Source organism: Coprinopsis cinerea (assembly GCF_000182895.1).
Source record: "Coprinopsis cinerea okayama7#130 chromosome 9 map unlocalized cont3.9, whole genome shotgun sequence".
Taxonomy (NCBI): domain Eukaryota; kingdom Fungi; phylum Basidiomycota; class Agaricomycetes; order Agaricales; family Psathyrellaceae; genus Coprinopsis; species Coprinopsis cinerea.
The window spans coordinates 2,049,891-2,076,202 of NW_003307536.1; the positions used below are offsets into that span (position 1 = coordinate 2,049,891).

Below are 26,312 nucleotides of genomic sequence, written 5' to 3' on the forward strand. Positions count from 1 at the left end.
CTGTAAGAAGGGTATAAAGAAGATATGAAAAGAAAGAAGAAGAGGGAATGCAACCCCAGCCTGTGGGGCTCTAAAGAGATGGATGATACAACGGTCTCTGAGCAGGCTCGAAGGAGGAGTATCGTGAAGAAGTATGGTGGCTGGAATGGATGCATGATCTAATTATGACAAAACCATGGAAACTGCCTCCGGGAGCATGATGGCCATGACGACAAATTGTTTGGGTGACCCAGGGAGCTCGAGCTCCGACGCAAAGTACACGATCTCCGATTCAATGTGGGCGCTTAAGTGAACTTTGTCTCATGGACGCAGACAAGTATCTTATTTCCGTGATGTGTCTGTATACACCCAAGTTCAATCCAAATCCTCTTCAAACCGAGCAACCAGCTCATCAACATCCATCACCTCCAACGCCCGCAGTGCAAGTTCAGGACTAAGATCCTCATCCATCACGCGCCGGAAGATTTCCTCAGTGAACGCGTCCTCCAAGTCTCGCTTTCGGCGGCGGTTCTTGACGACGTGGTAGAGTCCTTTGGCGGCCTTGAGTCTGTATTAATGATTAATGCAAGGCAAAGGTTAGATTAGTGGATGGGTATGTATGTATTGAGAATGGTTGCATACCCGACGCGGATGCCTAGGGCTGGCAGGATGGGTTCTCGCATCTCGAGGTCGTCGAGGTCGTCCCTCTCGAAGAGGTAATCCTCCACGTCTCTTTCGAAGACGTCAATGTCTTCCGTGATGGCTCGGGAGCCGAGTATTTCGTCTGCGACGGGGGAAAGCGCACGCCTATAAAGAAAGTTTTCAGAGGCAAACTCTCCATTTATGAAGGGAGTTAGAACATACGCTTCAAAGTCACTGGCAGAACCCTCGGTACTGGCAAAAGCAGTGCCGACGAGGAGGGATGCGGCGAGGATGATATTGGCGAACTTCATCTTCAATGGACGATAGGGATAGATAGTGTGATAGAGTAGACGTTGAAACGACCTGCGCGTGGGGGAGGTAAAAGTGGTTGCTGGAAGCCGGGAGTGGAATCGCGAGACCTGCTCGGGATGAGGGAAAGAATGGACTGGCCAACCCCTGGCCTTTATATCTTCCTCGGGACTCCATCCATCGTGAGATGACTATCATCATCGTCATCTCTGCGTGTCGTCTTTGTATTGCGGTTGGAGGTAGCACTGCCCGTCGATCTCTACACTCGGACATAGTGCGGGGAGTGACAGGGAATTGCATGCGGTTGCTGAAGATCCTTTGTGATAGCCCTGATAGCCCTGATAGGCATCGGGTTCTGGTGCTGATCGATTGAATTGAGGCTGTGGCTTGGTGACCGGGGTGCACCTGGTACAGATCATCCTCTGTGCAGGGACATTGGTAGAGAGTCAGATGCTTGCACAGGTGGGTATCCACAGACAAAATAGGATCCTCCTCGTTGTCGCGACTGCCACTGCCAGGGCCCGTGGGGCCAATGCCTCGGCGCTTAAATCAACGGTCACGGGATTAATACGATCACGTGGACCTCGGCTGCCCTCGGCAACTTTGAACTTCGCACGCGACCTGAGGGCGATGTCGATCTCTTTCTCCTGGACCTCAACCACCATCTGGCCGCCGTCTTGCTTCAAATTTTTATCCTGCGGTTCTCTCTGTCCGTTGGAACCATCATCTCGAACGATAACTCCGGCTCTAGTGCTTATCCTAACCAAACAGTGCGAGAATCCTGGAATTCCATCCACTCGAACCCCACGGCTCCGACGATAGAACCCTCCCCGTCCTCTTCTACGTGTTCCTCGTGCCCTAAACTGTATGGAAGAACTTCTGTCTTCATCAAACACACAAATCGCCGCCTGGGTTCCGAAGTTCCGAGCACTCCCTCATGACTTGGCACCCTGCCAATAAAACGCCGAGAATATTGGCGTTTTTCTATTTTTATGACTTCTGGTTGAGACTTTTGAGTGTTGGGTTGTGTGGATGCTGGAGAATTTGCGGAAACATGATTGTATGGGTGGTGGTGGGTCTGGTGAAAGGTTTAGACGTCTCCCAAGTGCTCACTGCTTAGTGGAGGGGTATGGGTATTGGTGTCTCTCGAAATGGGTGGATTGCGAAAAAGGGTTCTTCTCCCTCGTTTTCCTTTCTTGCGCCAGTGTATCCTATAGTCGTCTCAGAGTCTCCCGATATGTTCTCCATCCTCTCCATCGCACTCTCTGTTACTCTCTTTATCGCGCGCGTAGCTGGCCACGGTGGTGTCCAGAGTTGGATTATCAGAGGTGAGCACTCAGTACCGTCCTCCGTCCTTGCGCCTCCCTTCGACATAAGCTTAAAGCTAACGAACCCCCCAGATGAGACTTACATTGGCTATCAGCCGTACGATCCGCCTGAAGGCCAGGTAACGATAGGGAGGCCTTACAGTCAGACCATCTCTACGTTTGCTTCGATTCATGTCATCTTAAGCTCTATTTCCAGCCTCCATCGATCCTCTTTACGATGCAAACCACCCGGTGCGGTTCGCTCTCCTCGAGCCCGTGGACGTCACTCCTGACTCTGTGTGCATACTTACCAGTGGCTGGCATGCAATAACGACGGTGGGCCGACGCGAGGTGGTGGTCAGATCTCCGCCCCTATTCGTGCTGGAGACTTTATCATCGCTGTGTGGGGGTAAGGCTATTGCCACAACGATACGGACGTCGCTTTCGCTGGTCGCTCACGAAAACTAGGTACTGGATTCATCCGTTTGGACCTGGGATGGTGTATATGGCGCGATGCCCTGGATCGTGCACTGCTGTTAATAGCACGGAACTTGATTGGTTTAAGATCGAACATACTGGTCAGTCCGATGACAATATATTACGTTCCCGTTGCTGACTACTGTCAGGTTTGATTGATGGAAACCTCGTGTATGCACCCCCCTTCCCTGGATTGCATACGTTGACCGAATGGTTATTTTCAGGGATGGTACTTGGGGTGGAGGCCAAGTAGTCGCCACGGGCATCTACAACGCCACCATCCCAGAAGCACTCGCAGATGGTGAATACCTGATTAGGGTAAGTATCCTTTATCATCGTCCCCTGCTGTGCCGCCCGAAGTGGGTTCTTCTGACTTCTAACTTCCGACTTCTAACTTCGATTCCCGCAGCACGAGCTTATCGCCCTTCATCCGCAATGGGTTGGTCCCCAGTTCTACGTCGAATGTTCGTACATGCCTCGGCTGGGGTAATGATTCTTTATGCGTCTGACTGGGCATACAGGTGCGCAGTTCATCAGGAAAAGACAATCGCCGTGGCAGCCGTGGCCCCACACCCTCCACACCCCTCCACACCCTCACACCATGGTGTGGGACTATACGGGGGTACGAAACCCCACATCTCGATTGTGGCGACACAACAAACGTTGTGCGGCCATAATCCATGGCCATCCACAGCAGACAACACCTTTCAACGACGGCCCACAATCTTCATTTCATGGTAGACATCCGCAGTTGTAGGGAAACAAGCAAATATATTCAATATTCAGTGTATGATACATGAGAGTCCATGCAAACACGCTACTACGGGCTGGAATAATAAATCGGGGGCCAGAAAACTTACCTGGAAGACAGGTTCTACAAATCGGCAGTCAATCCAGCCCTCTGCAGGTTCGACGGTTCCTGGAAGGAACTTGGTGACATCTCAGAACCGTTTGGAATAGAAAAAAGTGTTTAGGGACGTACCCTGTGCTACGACCTCCAAAGAACATACACACCGGGGAAATCAGGAGATGAGCCTCTACGCAAGGATCAGGATATCAGTATCAATAGGGAGCAGCGGAACACGCACCTTTCGCTGAATCTTGATTTACCGGAGCTTCAGGCTGCTATCTGTAGATATGACGGTAAGTCGATCATTTTTTGGGCACCAAATGAAGACAATGACTTACCACATGTACTCCTGTCGCATACTCCAGAGACGCTGTGCTAAGACGTGGCTTAGAAGCGCAAGCACACGTACATAGAGAATCGAATAGGATAAAGGATGGGTGGTGGTGGTGGTGGTGGTGGTGGTGGTCAAGTTGAAGGAACGTCACGGTCGACAAATTTCAAATACGAGGAATCAACTTAGTCATGTGACCGCGTCAAACATCCGCAAATTGAGATCCGCGCGTGGAATCTACTAAGTCGCGAGCATCGCAGTGGTCTATCCCTCTAAGAGGTCCTGTATTCCAAGTGTTTCATTCTCAAGCTTCTGGGGTACTATTTCGTCAAATATGCATGTTACAGCTCTAAACAAAAATAGTACGTTGTGGCAGGATGTGGATTGTGTATGGTGTGAAGGGGTGTGGAGGGTGTGGACTGATGTGGAGGCTGATCAGCCACAGGCGCCACGGCCTCCACACCCGCCACGGCGATTGTCTTTTCCTGATGACTTGGTCGTTAGAGGAGGTGGAGGCAAGCTTCCCCCATCGCGGTATCTCGTCAAGTTCCCTGGGGGGTACAAGAACGATGACCCGGGTCTTAACGTCAACTTGTACGATCCGGGTGCGTGCAATATCACAACCTATGATATACCAGGGCCTGGTATGTGTCTAACACTCTTCTTGATTACCGGTTACCTGTGCTCATGGGCGTACAGAGGTTTGGTATGGACAGGGCTCTTAATTCATCGTTGTCGTCGTGTCAGACAATTGGAAATATCGGCGTCTCCCCGCTTTCTTCTTTCAGCCTCGTGGCACGGCTTCGGGTGGCAATCAATAACTGTAGGCTTCCGCAGCAGGAATTGCAGCCCAGATGATGCTTATTGCTTTAGCGCCCAAGCCTCGTGGTTGACTTTGTAGTCAAAACATACGACTACAAAGCCAATCTAGGTTGGACACTTCAAAAAGGGGGGAACAAGCAGCACCCACATAAACGCCCCAACTTTTGTTCTGCGTGCGATCGATCGGTGCTCAGCGCTCAGCTCCCCCCTCCTCAATCCGCCATGTTTTCCTTCGCCAAAAGTCTCTTCGCGATGCCTCCTGATCCCATCGCAGAACAAAATCTGAGCGCGAGACTCCCCGATATTGATCAATTGGATCCATCTTCGTCTGCGGATAGGGATAGACTTCTCGGTTTTCTCGCGGATTGCACTCCTCGTTTCCCGCCCCCTGAAAGACTCCCGTGCGCCAATGTTCAAGTTCACCTTTACAAAGCGTGTGAGCAACTGGGAACGAGGGCGTGTGCCGGCTGCAGGCTGGTTTCGTATTGTTCAAAGGTATGTTTTTTTGCGTTCTTGTTGTTCGTGATTGGATTGTGGTAACTTGGAGGTGATGCCGCCAGGAGTGTCAACAGCAGCATTGGAAAGTGCACAAGCAAGGTCTGTGATTTTAATTTGGCGGCATGGGCTATGTACTCTGGCATGTCACCGTGATTGACGCCTATTTGACTCTTTAGATTGCAAGAACCCCATGAAGTCGAACACTTGGAAACCGATCTGGGTGCGAGAGGGTCGTCAACCGAGGTTTGTTAATAACGAGCCGGATACGTTCGAGTCTAGGATGGCCGATGGCCATTCACGCGGTCTCTCGCTGTAAATAGGTTGACCATGGTGGACTTGCTTATGTGCTAACTTCTTTCACGAATAGTTGGGGCAATACGCCAGCCTTTGACCTCATCAACCTTTCGGCGAATGAGAAGGACTCCAAAAGGGATTTTTCCATTGTGTTTCCTGGTGAGTCGTAGTTGCATCCCGGCTACATCTACAGTACTCTTAGACGTATGGCGCTGACCGCCATCCTTCCAGCCTCCGGCGACCTTCGTCATGTTGTAAAGACTATCAACAGCCTTCCGGACGACTACACTGGTAAACTGGATGTGTACCTCAACGATGGCTGTGTGCCCGTCGTCGCACGCAACCTTGTCCTACTTCTCCTTCTTGGTACAATCACGGATCCAGTTCTCGCAGCCAACGTCGCCATCCACTTCTGGTACTCAATCTGCATGCCAGTCGAATACAAGCAGAAGATCTCCGTCGCCCTCTTGTCGTTCATGAAGACACTTGGTGCTGCCGACGGTAGATCGGACGTTCCGACTCTCCTCGGTGGAGGCTCGTCTGAGCTCATTTTCGCCGTCTCAGGCGAAGAATACGAGAAATTGATGATGTGCTTTCAGTACTACCTCGTTCCCGAAGCTTCGACGGAATCGGTGCAACAAGCGTATGACGCTGTTCGGAGGGCCCCTTCTCGAGCGGACTTTAGGGACCGCATGTACGCGAGGCTGCGCCCCTCGCACCGTGTTGCGTTCCAGGAATACCGGCTGTTTGGGATTGTTTTGCCGTTTGGAGCTGTGAATGCCCACTTTAACTATCCTAATCGGTCTCTGTTCTCCCCTGGAGGGGAGTGGCTGCAAAAAGACTATGCGGATCCGTTGTCCGGTTGGGAGTAAGTTGTCCTTTTACTTGTTCACCGTTCTAAGTATCTGACTGTCCATCGCATCGGCAGCACGCGCGAAGTAATTGCTACAGGGAAGAAATACGGCGCTCAGTCTGAAGACATTTATGGATGCCTCTACTTTCATCTTTCTGAACAACTTCAGAAGTTCTCCAGGAGGCTCCAAAAATTCAGGGTTTCCTTCAAGTTATCCTCCCTCGATGCGACTGAACTTGCGAAGACGCTACGTGCATCACCGACGCCCGTTCGTTTTGATCGAATCTCGGTTTCCAATATTTTTGACGAGCAGTATGTTGGTTTGCGGGGGGTTCTGGAGAATTGGGCCCCGCTTTTGGCGGACAGTCCAACGGCTGCTATCGTTGGCTACTTTATGAACTGGCCGTTCGGTCAGAAGGGTGGTCGAGTTGTGGATGCCGGGCCTCGATCGAGGGTTGTGCGGGAGGCTATGGAGAAGTTGGGAGAGAAGGTAAGTAGCAAACATGTTCTTTCAGCATGATTTTTCAATAGGCTTTCACGACAATCTCTTGCTTTAGTGGAAAAGTCGCTTGAACGGCGGAATGGATCCCGGTGCGCTACATAGCATCTCTGGACGAGCGATTCCCGCACTGACTTTTTTTTTCGCTACTCCAGAGACGGCAGCGACTATGATGTTTTGTTTCTTGGTTGATCTCGACAGCGTTTACGACAACTCTGCACCTTTCGATGCGTATCTGAAAGCTAAAGGATTGGGCGAGGTCTTGAAGAAGACACGACTGAGTCTGAGAGAGAAGCATGCTATCGTCCCTCATGTCAGTAGCAGTTCCTTCTCTTTCCATGTGGCCTTTGATTCTTACTTCTTTGCCGCACATACTAATAGCGACTCGGAGTGCCCCTTGGTGCACCGGTGAACGCCGTTCCTGATTGGCCGGATGAGGAAAGTTGGTACCAGGCGGTGAGTTCCTTTTCCAATTTATGTATCGCTCTTTGTCGCTGAAATGTAGTGGACAGACGAATTTGGTCTCCAATACCTGGTGCGAGCGGTTTGTCGAATTCATTCACCAGAAAAAGTAGCCTTTGAACCTCCAAGAACTCTGTTGATATAAACTTGAATTCGGTTCCCTGTCCCTTCTTGTTCGTTTTACGTGCAATCTGCTGAATAAATACGCTGTCTTTGACGTTGTCTGCTTCTCGAAGCTTTTGGCATCGAAGCCCGCCAGCCTATGTCCTGCCCATCTTCCTTTTATCGCGTCTCCTCTTCCTGTCGACGAGGGCGTTTATCTCGAGGTTACCCAGTGACGTCGAATGAGCATTCTGACGTCCTATCCTTTCCAGATCGCTTGTTTCTTTCAACGTCAGCAGAAAATAGCGGGTCGTGTCTCTGTCACTAGACGCTCGGCAGCCTTTTCAGCAATAATCCCAACTTGTCCCGGCCCTAGCAAACCTTCCAAAAGGAGCTCGACAATCCCTCATTGTGACTGCCTTAGGGGAAGCGGTACAGACTTCCCTCGCACCGTCTTCCTGGACCGAGCGTTTTGTCGAGATTGTGCGTATGCGAATCAGCCCAGAATCCAAGTAAATTACCTGCAGTAATACCAAGAATATACGCCAAGTATCAAGTGTCTCCGTCCAGTGCTGCACGAGCTCTCGATAGCAGAAGGGCGATAAGGCCGGCCGGATCGTTGGTCTGAATGTGCTGCTCGATGATATCTGTCGTGTCCACCCCAACCTCTTCGAAGCCAACAGTCTCCACTCCCGCTAGCTCCCTTGTATCTGGCGCGAAGATGAGAACGACAGTAGCGGTCGCTGACTCTGTCAGCCGGTATGTCAGCCGTAGCTCGTTTTCTGAAACCGAGTCCGACTCCTCGAGGTTGAATATTGACCGATGCAAATGTAGCGATGCTGTGTACCTGAGAGGGGGTCAGCGAAAGGCGTGTGAGACCATGCAGAGGACATACCAGTCGTATAATGGCACCAAACGGTTGTCGTCGTCCTCCAAGTGCAAGGCTTCCATCATCCTCTCCGACTCTGTTTGCTGAATGCGCAGTTTCTCTACCTCCAATGCACCAGTCTTCACCTTCTCCTTCACAACTTTCACCTCTTTCTTCACGGCATCCACCTGATCGCTCAGTTCCTGCATCTCGGTTACTTGATCTGCAAGTTTCTGTTCGGCCGTAGTGATCGTAAGTCGTGGATGTGGATGGGTCTGACGCAGTCGCAGCAAGGCCAGCCGAGCATCCAGGATCTTCTGAGCAAGGAAATTGGCGCGTTCCGTTGCTTGCTTGACGCGAATGTAGTCTGGTAGACCAATGTTACTGGAGGAACTTGGTTGTAAAAGGGGTCTCCGCACCTTCCTCCACCATGGGCGCTAATGTGCGGACATTGTGTTGCACCTCAGCCAAAGCCTCCTTCGCCACCTTCAGTTTGGCCTTCTTTTCCTCATTCAAGGCAGCAAGTTCCCTGTTATCGTCCGCGGTGACGATAGGCGCATCGTCGATGTCACTAACGATCGATTTCACGTATTTATCCTTCGCGTTTTGCTCCAGGTATTGGAACTTGAGTTTCCGTAGGAAAGACTTCGCACCTGGGGTTAGTCAGTTTTCCCCTCTGGTATTGGGCGTGTGACTCACTATTTGCTCAGAGACATCTGTAGCTACAATTGCCGGGTCCTTCAGACTCAGGTCCTCTCCATCCTCCAAATCGTCGGTTTGAAGTCGATATGTCGAAAAATCCTTGTTATGCTTTTCCAGTCGTAAATCGGCTTGTTCTAGTTGGAGTTGCAGCCTTTTGGCTGATTCAAGACGCTTGTCTTGTTCCTGGGCTTCCAGAGATGTCCTTGTCGTCGCCATTTCAGAACGTTTCGTCGTCGACTATCGAGTTGGTGGTCGTGGTGAAAGCAATGTCGCGGTTTGGTCGCGACCAACCAACGCGATGTCACGCGTTACATCACGTGCAGTGACGGCCGCGTTCGGCCTGCTCGATCGTGATAGGCGCGCTAGGCACCCGTTTGGGCGTCAATGCGAGCTCTTACTCCTCTTTGGCCCCTTCGTCTTTACATGTCGACCCAGCCAAAAACACTTGGTGCTCACCTCCACATTTAGATATATAATTTTATCCAATCGCTACTAAACGAAGAATGTCATTTGTCGGAGGCTGTCGGCGAAAAGAATGATTCCATCAGACTGAACATAAGTCAAGGTTCTCCACTGTGTGAGTGTCCTATGACAGCCCTGTCATGGCATCTTCGCTTTTTCTTATTCTGTCTGGAAAAATACCTGAGCTGATTCTCGACTTTGTCTAGAAGAATTTTGGCCTCTTGAAGAGCGGGATGCCAGGTCTCGAAACGCGGAGCTTTTGCCTCCGCGTAAGGTTCCGTTAGGCTCTGTTGGTGCCTGATGGCTATTATCTGATTGAGAAACGATACGATGCCGTGATAATTGGGTTGCCAGGCAAAATGAATGTTGCTCGCTTCTTTCGGTTAGCTTTCAGGACACCTGTTGGGAGGGTCGACAGTGAGTTCAACTTTCGAGCGCTGAGCCTCCCTTTCGAACAAGATATGCTCGGTTGAGTTCATGAAAACAGTAGCTGGCGTCCACATGCTAACTTCTGTCCTTCAGACCTTCTCCACTGCTCCCTGCTCTCCGCTGATCGCTTCCCCTGCTTTAATAGTCGAAAATCATTAGTGCGAAATAGTGCCGGCATTCGGCTAGCGGCCACCACCAATGTCTTGGTGATTTGTACGATGAGTTTTCTCTGTCAAGCATCTGCGGAGGCACGGCTGAGACTCATGTTTGGTTGGGGCTGGGGTATGTGTATCTTTGTCTGATGACAGGTTGTCTGCCCACACGCAAACGACTTTGCCACAACTTCCTTCTTCGTACCATCACCCACTATGAAGTCGTTCGACGAGGACCCACTCGACCGCCTCATTCGTCCACCACCTAATGAGACTCCGGAAGAACGAGCTGACAGAGAGCGCAAGGAAGCAGAAGCAAGGAGGGTTAGCGACGAGATCGACAACGATATCCGGAAGGAGAGGGCAGCCTTGAAGAAACAGCAATCGACTGTTCGTGTGCTGCTGTTGGGACAATCGGAAAGCGGTTAGTGCTTTGGTAGATGATTGATGTAGCTGATTGAGGCTAATGTATCCACATTCTCTCCAGGCAAGTCGACAACCTTGAAAAGTACGAGGCATTCACATACTGGACGAAATAGAAGCTAACGTGGCGCCAGACTTTCGGATGCGTTTTGCGCCTGAAGAATGGCAGGCTGAACTGGTTTCATGGAGAGCCGTCATTCAACTCAACCTCATTCGCTCTGTCCTCTCCATTCTCGACGCGATTAAAGCCGAACTCGACAATGAACCCAACCAACCTTTCTTAACTGGTGACGAAGATGACGAGACAGAGTTTCTCTTCTCCGACTCAGAACCTGGGCACGAACCACAATCCAGCTCTGCCAACTCTAACACGCGACCACTGCTGACGGGGCAGCACCAGCTTCTCAAACTTCGACTTGCACCACTTCGGCGAGTGGAAGCGGATCTAAAAAAACAACTTGGCGCAAGCGCAGAAGATGAGCTGGCAGATGGTGCTGCTAGCGATGAGTATGGGACTTTGGGGCGCTTTGGGGGTGATGGGGGTCTGGCTCCAGCAGGTGGCGCTCTCAGCAAGAAGATGACAAGAAGCAGGGAGTTCTCGGTTCGGAGGTTGAAGGATGCCCTGACCCGCAACACCTCAGGGACTGGCACACGATCGCCGAGGTCCCATTCACGGTCACGGCCGAACTCGGACGGGAGTGGAAGCGACAACGATGATGTGGATGAGGCTACGGATGTCATTGCCAACTGCAGAGAAGATATCAAAACGTTGTGGTCGGACCCGGCTGTGGGAGAGGTCTTGAAGAAGCGGGATATTCGCTTGGAGGATTCTGCGGGATTGTACGTGCCCTTTTCTCATGTACGCCGACCCGTCCTAATGGCTTTCCCGTACAGTTTCCTCGATGACGTTGATCGAATCGCCACACGGGAGTACGTACCGTCCGACGACGATGTTGTTCGAGCAAGGTTACGGACCATGGGTGTACAAGAATACAAAATCAAGGTGTATCAACCTACGCCTTTCCTTGTGGGTGCGTGAGGCTCTTTTACTCGGTCTGCTGTTATCGTGCCTCATCAAGTGCTCTTCCCAAACGACACGCGACTTCTCGCTGACCCTCACCATAGCAGGTTCTGGTATAACCGACTGGTCGTTGTACGACGTTGGAGGGTCTAGAACCTGTGTACGTAGAATCCGCTCTGATCTACAGTTCGATATCTGACACAGACGCCAGAGGCACGCCTGGGTTCCATACTTCGACAACGTCACTGCGATCATCTTCCGTGGGTACATTCATTCGCCCAACTTACTCAGACTGATCACTCCCTCCCATTTCAGTTGCCCGTTAGTGCCTTTGCACTCATCCTGACTGACACCGGACTAACTTGCTTCACCAGCTGTCTCATGCTTCGACGAACGGTTACTGGAAGACTCGCGAATCAATAGACTTGAAGATTCATTCTTGCTCTGGCGGGATGTCTGCTCAAACAAGCTCCTCGAGAAGACAAGTTTGATCCTGTTCATGAATAAATGCGACCTGTTGAAGCGGAAACTGAAAATGGGCGTTCAAGTGAAGGACCACCTTCCAAGCTATGGTGATCGGCCTAACGAAGCCCCGAGTGTGGTGAAATGTAAGTTTCCCTTCATCGGCGGGTGTGACTTTCCTTCTAATTCCTTTTGGCGTTAGACCTGAAAGACAAGTTCAGGGATATCGTGAGGGCCAACACCACCGATGGCGGGCGTGTTGCATACTACTATGCTACTTCTGTAACTGTGAGCCTTTCAGGAGCCCCGAAATCTATGCGCTGCTAACGACGTGGAGTTCGCCAGGATATTAAAACCACCTATGCCACATTGAAAACAGGTTCGGGACATTGCCATCCCCCATGGAGTATGTCACTGATCGATCTATCCATAGTGAAAGACATCATCCTTCGGGACCATCTCAAGAGCGCCGATTTCGTGTAGGAAGACACGGCCACTACTCTCTGTACATTTCTTGCAAAATTTTCGCTATCCGTTTCTCCAGTGTTCTTGTATATTGTTATTGTACATTTATCGGACTAATACACACCATTTCAGCGCTTCCAGGGCGATTGGTGGCTGGTCCAGTCTTGGACGTCGAGGATTGGTGACAAGTCGGATCAAGCGGATCAAGGTATGGTTTAGGGACACAGGCTGGCTAAGGCATGTATTCAATCCGTATTCAATCCCCAATTCGAAGTACATTGTTACAACTTGGCAAGTTCAATTCATTGTCCAATAGTGTCTGCAGCGCTTACAGAATAGAGCAATAAAAAAGCCCCCAGTTGAATGGAGCAAACGGAAACTCATGATGATATACACTGTAGTATTTCAATGAAGGTAAAGGTCCCAGAGGGCAACGAAACGAAGCCAATCGGCCACTTTACTGCAGATCAGGAGAGAGGGCGTTGTAGATGGGACACAGGTCCAACCACTCCTGCTTGATGATCTGGGACTGCGGCCCAGTGCGCTGTTCATCGGGGGCTTCCGCGAATACGACAGCCAAGCCAGCTTCGAGATGCCAATCTAAAGAGTTGGAAGCCGGTCAGTAAGCTGGGGGACTGTGGGGAGTAATTCAACTCACCGATATCTATCGACCACCAAACAGTCGATGACGATCCGCGTGAGAGGGCGATCCTAACTCTAATTCATAAAGGAACACGTACGACAGTGCAAAAACCTAGGGGAGAAAGCATTCGTTAACGTATTGAACGGATTCACGCAGGTTACCGAAAGACTTACCAGGGTCCAGGATTATCTGCTTTGAATCGAATGATTCCGGTACCACTCGTAAGGCCAACAACATCTCGGCGGGGTGGGTTTACACAATTCGAGCCACCGCTTCGTCCTTGAATGATGTCGAACGCATGGCCATGAAGACTGGTGAAGTAGGAAAATTCAGTAAGAGAGGTTATAATTGGGCGACGAGCACGTACTGGAATGGGCTGTTACACGCGAGAGGGGCCAACCACGCATTAGAGTCTGAGAGGGTCTGAGATGGAAGTTCATGATATGCTTACTGGACGTGACCTAATGGCCAAGGATAGGTGAACCTGGGAGCGTCGGAAAAGAAGGAGACAGACACATACCGTTCGACGAGCCGTGGAGATGGATCTCCACGATGTCATTGTGATTGAGAATCAATGTATGCTCAGAAGGTGTAAAATCGCTTGCAATTGTGGCACCTCCCATGATGTTCAAGAGTGTGTTATCGGTGGGTGAGTGATATCTGACCCCGTTGAACTTCCACTGGAGCGCAGATATGTCATTTCCAACGATAATTGTCCATTGAAACGCAAGAACTAACCTTGGTGGTTCCCGAAGTGTCACGGGAGTACTGGAGGTCAATAATCTTGTCCGCAGGTCCACAGCCTCCTGGAGGGCCAGGGTCGAGGGGTACCAACTCGTGCTCCTTGAGAACATTACTTGGGCTTCGGTCCGCGCGGGTGGTAGGGTTTGCGTTAGGTGCACCCTCGTAGTGAAGCACGGCGTAGATGTTCTCGTCGTCCACTGTACTCCAGTCAGCATTGAAACTGCACTTCAGGATTGGTACACACATGTGGGACTGTCGTCCTTGACGTCCATGGGAGCTCGAATCCAGTAGTTCCGGATTGGTTTATTGGCATCAATGACGACTGAGTAGCGCTGTCCGGCATAGATTTCGAACCCTCCCACTGTCTTTGGAACGTGGTTGATTCCGTCGACCTGTGTACGGAAGGGTTAACCGTGGGTCTTCAACGAGCCATTACACAAGGACTAACTTACCTCGATGATAGTGAGCTCGTGATTCTCGATAGAGAACTCAAAGCTCCCATAAGCGGAGTTGTTAATCACGCGGAGTCGATACCTCTTTCCTTGAACCACGTTCACCCTAGCCCACGGGATGGCAGGACCGCCCCTATAACGCCCTACTCCGTTAATAGTTCCGGAGTCTGGAACCGGCTCGTCGGTTATGTCGTTGAGGTAGTCCTCTTGGATGGCTGGGGCAGGCTGAAACGCACAAGGTTAGTGTAACGCTTAGGGTAGCCGAGAAAGAGAGACACTAACATTATGGTACCAGTCACCGAGCTGGATAATGGTGTTCTCATCATCCTCGTCGTAAAGGGACAGATGAGGATCAGTGGGGTCTGTCAAAAGGCGCAGGATATTGTCAAGCCGGAGCTCGTTTCAGATGAGTCCGTGGACAAACCATAGATAACAATTGGACTTGGAATAAAAAAATCAGGCGACGCAGAAGCACTCCAAGAAGATAGAACCTACCCTCGAAGACCGTCGACATATTGAGACGATAAATGGCTAGTCGAAGACGTCGTCAACCGCGTTCAATCCATAGCGGTTGACAGGACAGCCGTACCTGTGATACCTAGACGGAGGTCAGTCAAAGGTAAACGACACTTTAGTAGTAAGCATACATACCAATGGGTTCCAGCTTGACCGTTGAGCGGGACTGTGTATTCAGCCGTTGAGTTGATAAGATATTGTAGGAAAAGACAGAGTAGACCGACTATCGTATGTGTAGGAGTGTCCTGGCGAAATAGGGCACTGCGTCACACCAGCAGCTAGAAAAGTAACGGTTCAATATTTCAATGGAATGTGATACAGTCAGGAGGCCTTACGTCCATCTTCAGATGCAGTCTTTTTCTGGAACTGAAGGCTCCCGTTAGAACTTCATCTTCCCCTTGTTTTTAAGGGGCTCACCAATCCGTGCCAATGGATAGCAGTGCTGCGTCTGATCACAAGGAATGAGCTCACCGCCTCATGAAGCAAAAGTCGTGACACAGAATTACCGCATGAGGGGGTTAGTCAACAGGTTGTTGACGGTGATGTGGAGGACGTCGTCCTTGTTCGCCTGGATGAGGGTTCCAGGGAACTGACCGTTCACGACGACAGTGGGGCGAGTGAAGCCGTCGGGAGCGAGGTTAGCGTTCACAATGTCGAATGTGTAGTACACATCCGCAGCGAGAACGGCAGAAAAGAGAGCAAACTGGGAGAGGAATTTGAAAGAGGAGCTAAGGGAGACCATTGGAGAAAATGACTCTGGCGACCACTGGTGGTGGGTCAGGTCCTTAAATATGCGAGATGTTAATTTACCTTGACCAAAGATAGGACTTCCCGTTGTTTTTGGATCGAGATCCAGAAAATAAAATCTCTCTCTCCCTCGGAAAATGGAATGGAATGGAGTTAGCGACGGCGTTGACAAGTTCAAGGCTATGTTGGTGGGAATGGCGGGCACCATTGAGGTGTAAAGTCCGAAGACATGGTCCCATGATAACTCGCACAAGTGCAGCAAAGGAGAGACAATCTGTCTCGTGAACGAGGTGACGGCTTGCTTGCCCCGATCCCAATGACTTTTCCAGTCACCATTCAGGTTAACGGAGGTAATATGAAAGGAATTACCTTTGACAAAATGTTCCTCTGGAAAATCATGCCGTGGCTCTGATCAGCGACCCAGATCAAGGCACAGAGCTCCAATGTCGAAATCGAGCTGCGGTCAGTTCTCTCGTTTTACTCTGAGGAATTATCACTATCGCGCGATATGCTATTGGACGTAAAGCTGATCTTAGAAATGGCTCAGCTCCCGACTACGACATCAGCGACCCATCTAAGGGTGACGTTAGACAAAAGAGGTTGATTCCAGTTAACTGTGCTGAATTTGGATATGCCCGAATCGTGCCCCATTATTGCCTTGAGAGAATCGGCGGAATTGACAACTGGAGATTTTATTCTTGCTTTGGAGCGAGCCCGGCCAGATGCACGTCCCAGAACAAGAAAGAAGCTGGATCAAAGGTTCTCGGCAGTGATATGGTCAGTGAAAGCACAGACTCCCTGAGGTTAGAGTAGTTGTTGTGATTGGAGGACTGGAGGGGACGGAACGAAAATCCGCAAGGTCGGAGTGGCTGAGGTATACCACGATCAATGAATCCGCCTCTGCATCCCGTGTCGGTGATCAGGTGAGTAAACGGTTACCAACGGAGAGCACGCCTCTGCAAGTGCTATGCAAGAGAAGAAGATAACATTGGAAGGTTCGGAGCGCAAAATATTACTCCATTCAAAGAAACGAGCCTGCGTCAGGTCTTACAAGGTGTCTTCCACATACAAACGCCGGGAGAGGCTTCGAGCTCCGTTGGCCTGGGTCCCGAAAGAAGGGAATAGCTACACTTCCACTCATCCCCCTGTAGAGCCGAGGGAGTGTCTATCGTCGGTAGTACAATAGCAGCCAACCTGCCCATGGTAGGTGAATGGCGATTCCTCGAATGCCGTGGGTGCAAGATTCGTCAACATCGTCAATAGGTACAATGGAGTGCCTGTCGGTGAGCCTGACTTAGCTTCAGATAGACACAGTAATGCCGACACTCGTGCGTAAACGCAGTACCGAGCCAGTTGAAGACAATCGCACCTTTGCTTGTATATCTGGCTTTGTCATATATCGGTAAAGATCTCGACGCCCTTCCACATTTTGTTCAAATATTTCCGTCCACGGAGTTGACTACTAGATAACGTACCATGGGATTGGTACCTGATTGCAACAGTACCAAATGCGGGACTCTTTTCACGCTGTCAAGTCAAAGTCAAAATTCGGAATGATGAACCGGGTGAGCCACCATTTCTCCAGGAGGTCGCCTTTGAGAGAGAGACGACGATGATATTCTGACTCCTCTCAATTGCCAAGGTACAAGCCAGAAGCAGGCTTTACAACACCGCCCATGCCGTTCAATCATACGGCGTCTCACCAAGCCTCTTACATATTTACCTAGATGCATACCGATCTCCCATAATAATGGATCAAGGGACATTGCTGTATCGCTCGTACCGCAGGGAACAGTTGCCCTCCGCGAAAACTCTTTAAGATAGAGTTAGTTACATAAACCGTGAGAATATCAGCTTGGGCGCTCTACTGTCAGGCTGGATCGAACAAACCGCCGGTCGAAAAAAAAAACAACAGAATCTGAGATTCTTCGTGTTCGAGAGAATTATTAGCGTAGAGTTACTGAACATAGCCACGCATGGCCATCCCCAATGCCCGAGCCTCCCATCCGATTGTGCCCACCACTGGCGCCAATCAGTAATTAGCGCCGGGCACTGCCGTCGGCTGTTGCTTTGTCATGTAACCCACGGTCACAGTGGGATTTCCCACTTAAAAGCTTGAGCGCCCAGAGCCCCTTCTCCAACACAGAGTCGACGTAGAGCTCACGATAAGAGCCATCGCCTCTGTTTCGTCGCTCTAGCTGGACATTATCGCTTCCACCACTTGTCACCCGCAATTCATGCTTAACCCCATTCGGCCGATCCCCGGCGATGCCCTCGACGATGCGAGGGCAGCCCGTTTCATGGAGACTATAGGAAACGTCCAACATTCCGATCTGCACAGTCTTGCAAATGCATTGGGTGGTTCTGTTCCAGACCTGAGGCCAAGGCATCCCCCTTTGACTAACTTGCCGTGTGCAAATGGTCAACCGGAACTCCACACCTTCTGTGACCAACCAGGGAACATGGCGTGCAGCGCGTGCCGACTAGTTTCGTACTGTTCCAAGGTGGGCTAGAAGCCTTGTGTCACAGGCCTTTCCCGTCGCCTAACTTCACTTATGTCGCGCAGCAATGTCAGAAAGCTCATTGGAAAGTGCATAAACAAGGTGCATGGACTCCGGCTAAAATCGAGCGAAATGTTAACTTGACGCCTTTCAGATTGCAAGAACCCGATGCGAGCATCAGATTGGGAGCCGTGCTGGCTTCGAGAGGGCCGCGCCCCAACTTTCATGAATAACTCGACCACTCCGGAGACCCTCTCAAGGTCGGACCCAAATTACGGAAAGTCGATGGCTGTCGGTTTAGCGCTGTAAGCCTTAGCAGCCTTAGGATGCTCAGTTAATAAGGACTAAGCCAGCCTTATTAGATGGGGAAATACACCCGCTGTGGACGCTCTCAACCTTCCAAGAAACGAGAACAACTCCCACAGGGACTATTCTGTTGCATTTCCGGGTGAGCTCCGTGCTGTTTGGGTGTCTACAACCTGTTCTCATCCCTTTTTCAGCGTCAGGAGACCTGCGGCACGTCGTAAGAACTATCAACAAACTTCCTGATGATTTCTCGGGAAATATCAACATTCTGCTGAACGATGGTTGCTTAAATGTCGCCCTTCGAAACCTTGTTCTTCTCCTCATATTGGGCACCGCAGAGGATGAAGCTCTGGGAGTCGACATTGCTACCCATTTCTGGTACTCGACATTCATGCCAATCGAGTACAACTTGCACATCACACTCGCAATCACCAGATTTGTTTCGCACTTGGACTCGCGATCGGAGGGGAAGGGGGAAATAGGCTTCAAGTTAGGACTACGTTCGGCGGTAGACGGCGCAGCGATCTTGTCAGCCCCTGGTGCCGTCGAGCTTTTGCGTCACTTTAGTTCCGCAAACTTCGATATTGAAGACGCCCAGAAAGAATGCGACCGAGTGAAGCACGACCCCAGTCGAAGGGACTATCGGGACCGCTATTATCTCAGGCTGAAGCCTTCGCATCGAGTGGCTTACCAAGAGTTTCGTCGATTTGGATTGCTTTTGCCGTTCGGTGCCCCTAATCATCACTTCAACCACCCAAACTCCTCCCTCTTTTCTAAAGAGGGCAAGTGGGTGCAGAGTGATTTTGCAGAGCCTTTGAATGGCTGGGAGTGCGTCCTTTCTGATTGTCCTGCGTCGCATTTGATATCTAATATCCCGATCATACTATTTCGTCTTTCAGGGTCGACGAAGTTCTTGCAACAGGGAAGCAACACGGGGCCACGCCGGAAGATATCTATGGCTGCCTGTACTTCTATGTATCAGAGCAGCTGAGATTATTCACGGAACGATTGAGCAAGTTCTGCATTCGCTTCACTCTCCTTCCTATGGAGGCATGTATGCTGGGTAACTCCCTTCAGATGAAGAGCGGGGAACAGGGAGAGTCCAGCTCGAAGGGCAGAATGACTAATTTTGACAGGATCATATTTTCGAATATCGTGGACGAGAATTACGTTGGCATTCGCAAGGCGTTAACAAGCTGGGCCCCTTTGCTTTCGAAGAGCAAGTGGGCGACGATCGTCGCTTACTTCATGAATTGGCCGTTCATACAGAGGAATGGACGGGTTCGCGACGCCGGCGAAGCCGTCCTTGAACGTGTTTCCGGTGAATATGTAAAGAAAACAAAGGTTGTTGCCTTTCCCCCGTTCCCAGAACTAGTCAATGCTAATCGAATTTCAAGTCGTTGAAACTTCAACTGGACTCTTCTGCATCCCTCAGTGAGTGACTGTAAAGTATCGCGCTTTCCAATGCTTATTCCAGTCCTCAAGATCAAGTACACTCTGAAATGCTTCAGGCATTATCCGTAATGGACGCATTTTACGACAACTCCAAACCATTCAGCGAATATTTGAGGAAAGTGGGCCTTAATGATGCTTTGGAGAAGACTGGATTATCGTTGCGCAGCAAACACACGATCGTCCCACACGTATGTTATCATGATCACCTGTCCTCCAGTCCGAGGGTACTTACTAGAGCATCTTGCGCACTGGCAGCGATTCCGAATATCACTCGACGATCACGAGGACCAACTACCGACATTCGACAGCGAGGACGATTGGTACAACTACGTGAGATATCATCCTATCATGGTGTACCCTTGGCTAACAGCTAGTGCTTTCCAGGCCAAGCTGGCAGGATATACATGGTGTGAGCGCTTCGTGGAGTTCGGGTGGCCAAATTGAGGTTGCGTCGAACTCGGTGTTTCCATCCCAATGAAACCAGAACGATCGTACAACGCGATTATTGCTATTGATTTTGCTGCTACATACCAGGGGTCAAGAAACGCAAAACAATGTATCGTAACGCCTTCGTTATACATGCCAGTCAACGCAAGAAATGGAGAAAGCCGAGTAAATTACAGGGTATGGATATACACAGAACGTGCCTTGTTTCGGAAGGAAAACCGTGAGTGAAGGGGACATTACAGCGTTCGAAGGTCCCTAGACATTATTGAACAACAAATGGGGGAGAATAAATAATCTAGAACCAATATACACCCAAAAAGCGAAGACGATCATGATGATGGTTGATAGTTCCCTATATAATGAAGTCGAGATGTCAGTCAGAGTCAATAGAGCCGATGGCGACTACTTACATATCCGTGCCTGCCAGTCCCCGCTCCCAGTAGCAAGCAAGGAGCCCACGGGACTCAAATCAATCGAAATGACGCTATTTTTATGGCCCTGCAATGCACAGGCACAGTCACCCCTCCGCCGCTTCTCAACAGCCGTCCCAAGCTGTTCGTGGCCAGGTTTCGACCCAGCTTCGTTTTTCGACGAATCCGATTTGGAATTAGCCCCAGCCGAAGAGGCCGATACGCCGGCCAAGTCCCAAAACTGCACGCCCCGATCTTTGCTTCCACTCACCACCCACTGCCCATCCCCACTCACGGCAACGCTGAGGACGTAGTCTTTGTGACCGACGAAGGTACTCGTGCACTTGGCCAAGCCGATAAAACCATGACCGGGCGGTTTTTTCGTCGGGGATGAGGTCGTGCTCGATGTGCTCGGAGGTTTGCTGCTGGGCCGATGGGTATCGATGGTCGCCGAGGACGCTGTCGAGTTCGAAGACCCCGATGAGGGTTTATGTGGCGTGATCCCGAGGTGGCTGATGTCCCAATATTTGATTGTGCGATCGAGACTCCCACTGACCAACCCCTTGCCATCTGGTGTGAAAGCGACGCTATACACCGAATCCCGATGACCGCGTAATCTCTCGACGAGGGTACCAGTTCTGGTGGAAGCTGAGGACGACGGAAGTCAGTCTAAATGCGCACTAGAAGTGAAAAGGCGACTTGAATGGAGACATACTGTTAGGACAGGTGGTCAGTTCCCATATCCTCACAATTCGATCCAAAGAGCCAGATGCCACATATCGGCTATCAGGAGAGATTGCCACAGTGGTAACGCCGCCGTCGTTGTTATGAGGCGTCGTCGACGATCCTCCCGACTCTTCTCCTGAGCCACTAGTAGTAGGTGCCGTAGCTGCCACAGGAAGGACAGAATCCCCTCCATCGATATCCATTGCATCGTCGCCATGGCTGGACTCGCTTGGGATCGGGTCATTGATCGTCAAGACAGTGCTTTCTAACGTGACCATATCCCATATCCTCGCGGTCTTGTCACCAGACCCACTGACAATCAATCGTCCATCCAGGGAAAATTCGAGAGAGTAGATCTCTTGCTGATGGCCGTCGAAGACGTTCCGGATTCGTCGTTTGGCGATGTCCCATATCTAGAGGAAATGAAATCATTTTCAATGTGGAAGAAACAGGACAGGAGAGGGACGCACCCTGATCTGCTTGTCTTCTGCCCCTGTGGCGAGGTACTGGCCATCTGGGCTGAAGCATACACTGCGAATGTAGAGGTCGCCCTGCTTTCCAGCGTTTTCGTCCACTAGCACGCAAGTCTTGGCTCCCGTCTTCGTGTCGTAGATCTGAGCTGTCCTGTTGCACCCCGTGGCAAGGTATTTTCCATCAGCACTGAATCGCACGCAGCAGACAACACTAAGAGTCACAGTGTCAGAAGGCAAGTATAATACAAGGGATGTAATGCCATACCTCTCATGGATGAGTGTGTGCATCAAGGAGATGTCCATTCTTCGCTTCATCTTGGGATTGAACATTGCGAACCACTCCTGTCCCTCTTTTCTGCATTCAGGCGGTAGACTGAAATGGTCGAAGTCCTCTGGGAAGTGTGGCTCTTGCCCGCTTTCTCGACTGGCTAGGACGACTTGACGGCTCTCCGATGGCTGGTATCCTGTTCCATAAGGTCCAGATCCGGAAGGATTGTTGGTATTATTAGCTGCAGCGGTGACAGCAGCAGAGCCGGTGTTCGTCGTCCCTGGGATCGGCGGAAGTTTCGGAGTGGGGCCAATGACACTGTTAAGAGGGACAATCTGAAGGCCGTGTGTTGGACTTGTAGGTGCAAACGGGTCTGCGACAGTTGGTTTGGTCAACGACGTGTCCCGTAGAATTGTTCAGGTACTCACCAGTGACTCTCTCCCTCCTGGACCCCATCGTGAGACTACTTGGTCCTGGAAGACCGTGATCACTTTTGACTCTCTTTGGATCTCTCGAGTCGACAAGCCTGTCCCTATCCCTGTCATTTCCGCGCTCACGTTCCTGTCGGGCTTTCTCCCTGTCGCGCTCCCAACTGGCGATCTCCCTCTCCCTCATCTTTCCCATCAACGTGTCTCTCTCCCGGTCCAACTGTTCCAAATCCTGCTCTCGTTCGCGAAGCATCACCTCCCTCAGACCCCTCTCGCCTCCTTCCCTCGCATCCCTCTCCCCTCTCTCAGCCTGTGGGCGAGGGCCATCCCTCTCGCCTCCGAGTCTCTGCCTCTCAACCCCCCGTTCACGCTCACGATCGTGTCCACGCAGGTCTCGTTCCCGCAGCGGTATATCACGCATAACCACATCCCTCTCCCTTCCTGTGTAGAACACCGAGTCGTTCAGAGTTTCGTATGCCTGTCCATTATTGGTCTTCCCAACAGTGACATCCCGGATGATTTGGTCGATTTCGAGTTGACGTGGTGAGCGATGCTGTTGACTAGGACCTCCGGAACCACCGCCACCTCCCCCTCGTTCGTCTCGCTCTCTATCCCGACCACCGCCACTGCCGCCAGCTGGACCCCCACTACCGCCAGGCCCTCCACCACCAGCTCCACCTCCATTCTGAGCAGCTAGCACTTGTTGCTTCGCGACATGTAGTTCAGCCCTAACCCTCGCCAGCTCCTCCTCAAATTGCTGTCGTACTTTGCCATGCTGACTCTCCAAGTCGTACAGTGCTTGTCGGATGATGTTCAGTTCATTTACTTGAGATTGGACTAAGCACCAAGATGCGATTCTTGATCAGATGTAGCTGTGAGATCAGGGCTATTAATACACACCTTTAGCTTCGAATTCGTCCCTCTGGTTCCGCACCAATCCAAGTTCGGCATTCAGCATCTCAAACTCCTGCCTGACAACATCAAAGTTCTCGTTCAACCGCGCCACAACGGCAGGTGGTCCTGCTACACCCACAGCCCCCGACGCGCCAACACCTGGTACAGCGCCAGGTCCTGGCACACCATTTGGAGCGCCATTCGTGACGATACCGTTGGGCAACGGTCCTGCGGGTACGACGTGACCCACAGCCATTGGCACGCCAACAGGCGGAGGCGCACTGCTCACTCCTCCAACCACAGGCAGCGGTCCCACAACTCCCGGCCCTGCAATAGAAGCACCCGGAATGGGCGGCGGTGGAGGCCCGGCACCAGCGTTCGAGTTGGCATGAGGTCGGCCGAGTGGAATAGGCTCACGAGTTTCCCTCTCCCGCTCTCTCTCCCGCTCCCGGTCTTGCATTCGCACGTCACGATCGCCTCTTCCATCAGGAACGTGTCGTTCGCGTTCACGCTCCAATCTGAATTGGGGGAGTGGTGGGTGTGGTTGCTGTGGGGGCGGCGCTGGATGGCCCCGATCGCGATGGTGTTCACGGTCGAGATGGTTGGTTGGGACCCCTAGAGGAACGGGTGGGCCTTGGGGCTGAGGTGGAAGCCTTTCGCGGTCGCGTTCACGGACATGTTCAACTCGTTCCCTATCACGGTCCATCATTGCTGCGATATTCCCATGTTGCGGTCCTCCCACCCTCTCTCGCTCCCTCTCCCGCTCACGAGGATGTAGAACCTCCCCACCCCTATCTCTCTCCCTCTCGCGTTCCCTCTCGGCACCAGGTGGACCACCAGGCGGGTTCCCACCTGGAATCGATTGCGTCCTTGAATGATGATGGTGGACTTGATGGTGCCCGTGGTGTCCGTGGTGTCCATGGCCCGAATGCGATGGGTGCTGTTGGGGTGGAGGTGGTGCGCCGTGGGCGTGGTGGCCTGGATGCGAATGCGGGTGGTGCCCGGCGTGGCCTACGTGTCCTCCCTGCGAGCTGTGACTCCCGCTGTGGGGGTGGTGGTGGGTGGGTGGTCCACCCGGAGGAGGGGGTCCTTGAGGGCCACCGTGGCCGTGTGGATGGTGTGGGTGGGCATGGGTGTGCGATGCGTGGGGTGTCCCTGGGTGGCCGGGAATCAGCGGGGTATGCGATGGATGTGGATGAGGAGGGTGAGGTGGGGCATGAGGCTGGTGAGGAGTATGAGGGTGCGGATGCGATGCTGTTGGGGGAGGTTGTCCAGCATTCGGTTGGAGCGTTCGGTGCTGCTTGAGTCGAAATAGTCAGTTTATCCGTTTAGCGAAATGGAAATAAGTAAGGAAGAGTTAATCTATGTGGATCACCACCGACAATCATGAGCGTGCAGGGTTTACCACTGGAGAATGGGATGGATCGACCCAGATCCCGCAGGACTCTTTCATATCGGGTCCACCTCAAGCCAGCTCCCTCTAACGCCGCAGTCAAGAGGCAAAAAAGGCTGAAGCCAAATGAGATCTGATAACATGGCTGCGACTGCACGTTGAAGTGTGCAGGCAATTGGATGGTGGGGGACGGAACAAGGAATGAGCACCCGGCATGAATGATACGCACATTGTAAATCCCGGACGACATCCTAGACCGTCCAGAGCTCTCTCTGGTCTCCTTTAGTGTCAACCTCGTTAGACGAAGAGGTTTAGCGGATACCGTACAGATATGTGGTTGAAACGTCGCTGTGGTTCGCTGTGAGGATTCAGGTCGGCTGAACGCTGTGTTTGTGTGTGTGGCGCAGGCTCAACAGCTTCAAGAAGGCCCTGGGGTCGTACAAGTCGTTTCAGTGGTCGTTCGAGTCGCCCTGGATGGCGGAGACAAAGAGGCTGTTGCGCAGCTAGCCCCAGTAAAGCGAGGCCGTGTGTGTACGTGTTGTAGTCGTCGTGTGGTCGAAGCTTCCTGAACAGAAATTCGATTAACAAGGTTCTTGCCTCGGATTCGCTTGGTTCGGCCCACCAATCTCCTTGAGTGGATAGATCTTTCTTCGAAGGAATTGAAGAACCCCGTTTCTCGTTAAGGTTGAGTAATTGCCGTCCAAGTTCGTTCCCTTGGAGCGCTCGGAGTGGCAATTTGGGTTTGAATACCTACTCCTTGTAGACGTTTTTCAGCCGAGTTCAGTTCTAGTCCTTAATAATGGCAGTCGCAGAGTAAGGGGGGTTACATGAGTAAAGTCAAACCAGCGTGAATCGCGTATGAATTTACTCACTTGAATGCCAGCAAACGGGAACCGACTGGAGGCTGCTAGGGCGCCGCCGTGCAGGTTGTCTGGCCCACGTCAACACCTCCGTCGTGGCGCTAGACGTTGTTCGGAGACACTGGACGTCGTTGAGAGCCAAAGAATGGGGAAGCTGGAAGAAGAAGGAAGACGTTCACGCGGTTTACCGCTTGGGCCTTCGGATACAATAAACTCAGTTATCAGATTGTGATTCCATCACTTTATCACTTCCACGTTCCCATAAACCCTTTTTAGAGTTCTTCTTTTCTTTTTTTGGAGGTTATCCGAATTCATATCCTTGGTTTGGAGAGCCAGAACAACATGATATGGGGGAGGAAGTAGGGAGAAGTCGCAGGAAGATCAGAAGTTCCCAAGATTTTCTCATGCATGTTGCACGTTCCAGTTTCGCCGTTAGAGTTTCACGCAATTCCGTCTCTCAAACCTCGGACCCTTCGGATAAATGCCGCGAGGGGCCGTCCCTGAGCGCCTCCATGGGGGATTTTCTCCACATAAGCAAAAGCGCCGGCCAATGGACTCTGTCCGGGATTTAAGCGCCCGTGGAAAGGGCCTGCCAAGAAACTCGGATCAGCCCAAGCGCCCCGACTAGCGGGAGCATCCT

The 26,312-nt window shown here is 51.5% G+C and overlaps 9 protein-coding genes across 9 annotated transcripts; 5 read left to right on the top strand and 4 right to left on the bottom strand.

Annotated features, from left to right (window-relative positions):
- Nucleotides 1–354: 354 nt before the first annotated feature.
- CC1G_08582 (hypothetical protein) lies at nt 355–932 on the bottom strand (the record flags this gene model as incomplete). The annotated part of the gene is made up of 3 exons (XM_001832580.1): nt 355–547; nt 622–786; nt 844–932. The coding sequence occupies 3 exons, from the start codon at nt 930–932 to the stop codon at nt 355–357; spliced, it is 447 nt and encodes a 148-aa protein (XP_001832632.1).
- Nucleotides 933–2,167: 1,235 nt separating this feature from the next.
- Nucleotides 2,168–3,471, top strand: CC1G_08583 (hypothetical protein; the record flags this gene model as incomplete). Its single annotated transcript, XM_001832581.2, has 9 exons — nt 2,168–2,258; nt 2,331–2,377; nt 2,552–2,646; nt 2,706–2,815; nt 2,864–2,885; nt 2,939–3,032; nt 3,124–3,178; nt 3,236–3,336; nt 3,466–3,471. 9 exons carry the CDS (start codon nt 2,168–2,170, stop codon nt 3,469–3,471), a joined length of 621 nt encoding a protein of 206 aa, XP_001832633.2.
- A 380-nt stretch (nt 3,472–3,851) lies between these two features.
- CC1G_15210 (hypothetical protein) lies at nt 3,852–4,620 on the top strand (the record flags this gene model as incomplete). Its single annotated transcript, XM_002910529.1, has 3 exons — nt 3,852–3,857; nt 4,335–4,500; nt 4,595–4,620. 3 exons carry the CDS (start codon nt 3,852–3,854, stop codon nt 4,618–4,620), a joined length of 198 nt encoding a protein of 65 aa, XP_002910575.1.
- A 349-nt stretch (nt 4,621–4,969) lies between these two features.
- CC1G_08584 (hypothetical protein) lies at nt 4,970–7,436 on the top strand (the record flags this gene model as incomplete). Its single annotated transcript, XM_001832582.2, has 9 exons — nt 4,970–5,153; nt 5,392–5,458; nt 5,583–5,668; nt 5,741–6,377; nt 6,438–6,852; nt 6,920–6,953; nt 7,017–7,174; nt 7,243–7,317; nt 7,374–7,436. The coding sequence occupies 9 exons, from the start codon at nt 4,970–4,972 to the stop codon at nt 7,434–7,436; spliced, it is 1,719 nt and encodes a 572-aa protein (XP_001832634.2).
- A 541-nt stretch (nt 7,437–7,977) lies between these two features.
- Nucleotides 7,978–9,211, bottom strand: CC1G_08585 (hypothetical protein; the record flags this gene model as incomplete). The annotated part of the gene is made up of 4 exons (XM_001832583.1): nt 7,978–8,272; nt 8,321–8,660; nt 8,713–8,938; nt 8,993–9,211. The coding sequence occupies 4 exons, from the start codon at nt 9,209–9,211 to the stop codon at nt 7,978–7,980; spliced, it is 1,080 nt and encodes a 359-aa protein (XP_001832635.1).
- A 1,043-nt stretch (nt 9,212–10,254) lies between these two features.
- CC1G_08586 (guanine nucleotide-binding protein alpha subunit) lies at nt 10,255–12,427 on the top strand (the record flags this gene model as incomplete). The annotated part of the gene is made up of 11 exons (XM_001832584.2): nt 10,255–10,462; nt 10,526–10,546; nt 10,596–11,301; nt 11,356–11,492; nt 11,587–11,642; nt 11,694–11,742; nt 11,798–11,803; nt 11,857–12,090; nt 12,147–12,232; nt 12,290–12,323; nt 12,378–12,427. The coding sequence occupies 11 exons, from the start codon at nt 10,255–10,257 to the stop codon at nt 12,425–12,427; spliced, it is 1,587 nt and encodes a 528-aa protein (XP_001832636.2).
- Nucleotides 12,428–12,866: 439 nt separating this feature from the next.
- CC1G_08587 (laccase-4) lies at nt 12,867–15,506 on the bottom strand (the record flags this gene model as incomplete). Its single annotated transcript, XM_001832585.2, has 17 exons — nt 12,867–13,009; nt 13,068–13,124; nt 13,150–13,163; nt 13,226–13,363; nt 13,420–13,465; nt 13,573–13,732; nt 13,791–13,993; nt 14,041–14,188; nt 14,249–14,473; nt 14,531–14,610; nt 14,673–14,689; nt 14,744–14,779; nt 14,838–14,846; nt 14,900–14,987; nt 15,100–15,130; nt 15,182–15,212; nt 15,271–15,506. The coding sequence occupies 17 exons, from the start codon at nt 15,504–15,506 to the stop codon at nt 12,867–12,869; spliced, it is 1,662 nt and encodes a 553-aa protein (XP_001832637.2).
- Nucleotides 15,507–18,180: 2,674 nt separating this feature from the next.
- CC1G_08589 (hypothetical protein) lies at nt 18,181–19,842 on the top strand (the record flags this gene model as incomplete). The annotated part of the gene is made up of 6 exons (XM_001832587.2): nt 18,181–18,317; nt 18,375–18,460; nt 18,513–19,146; nt 19,218–19,647; nt 19,716–19,752; nt 19,796–19,842. 6 exons carry the CDS (start codon nt 18,181–18,183, stop codon nt 19,840–19,842), a joined length of 1,371 nt encoding a protein of 456 aa, XP_001832639.2.
- Nucleotides 19,843–20,549: 707 nt separating this feature from the next.
- Nucleotides 20,550–24,128, bottom strand: CC1G_08590 (transcriptional repressor; the record flags this gene model as incomplete). Its single annotated transcript, XM_001832588.1, has 7 exons — nt 20,550–20,572; nt 20,631–21,278; nt 21,346–21,769; nt 21,827–22,040; nt 22,095–22,470; nt 22,526–23,362; nt 23,426–24,128. The coding sequence occupies 7 exons, from the start codon at nt 24,126–24,128 to the stop codon at nt 20,550–20,552; spliced, it is 3,225 nt and encodes a 1,074-aa protein (XP_001832640.1).
- Nucleotides 24,129–26,312: the final 2,184 nt, after the last annotated feature.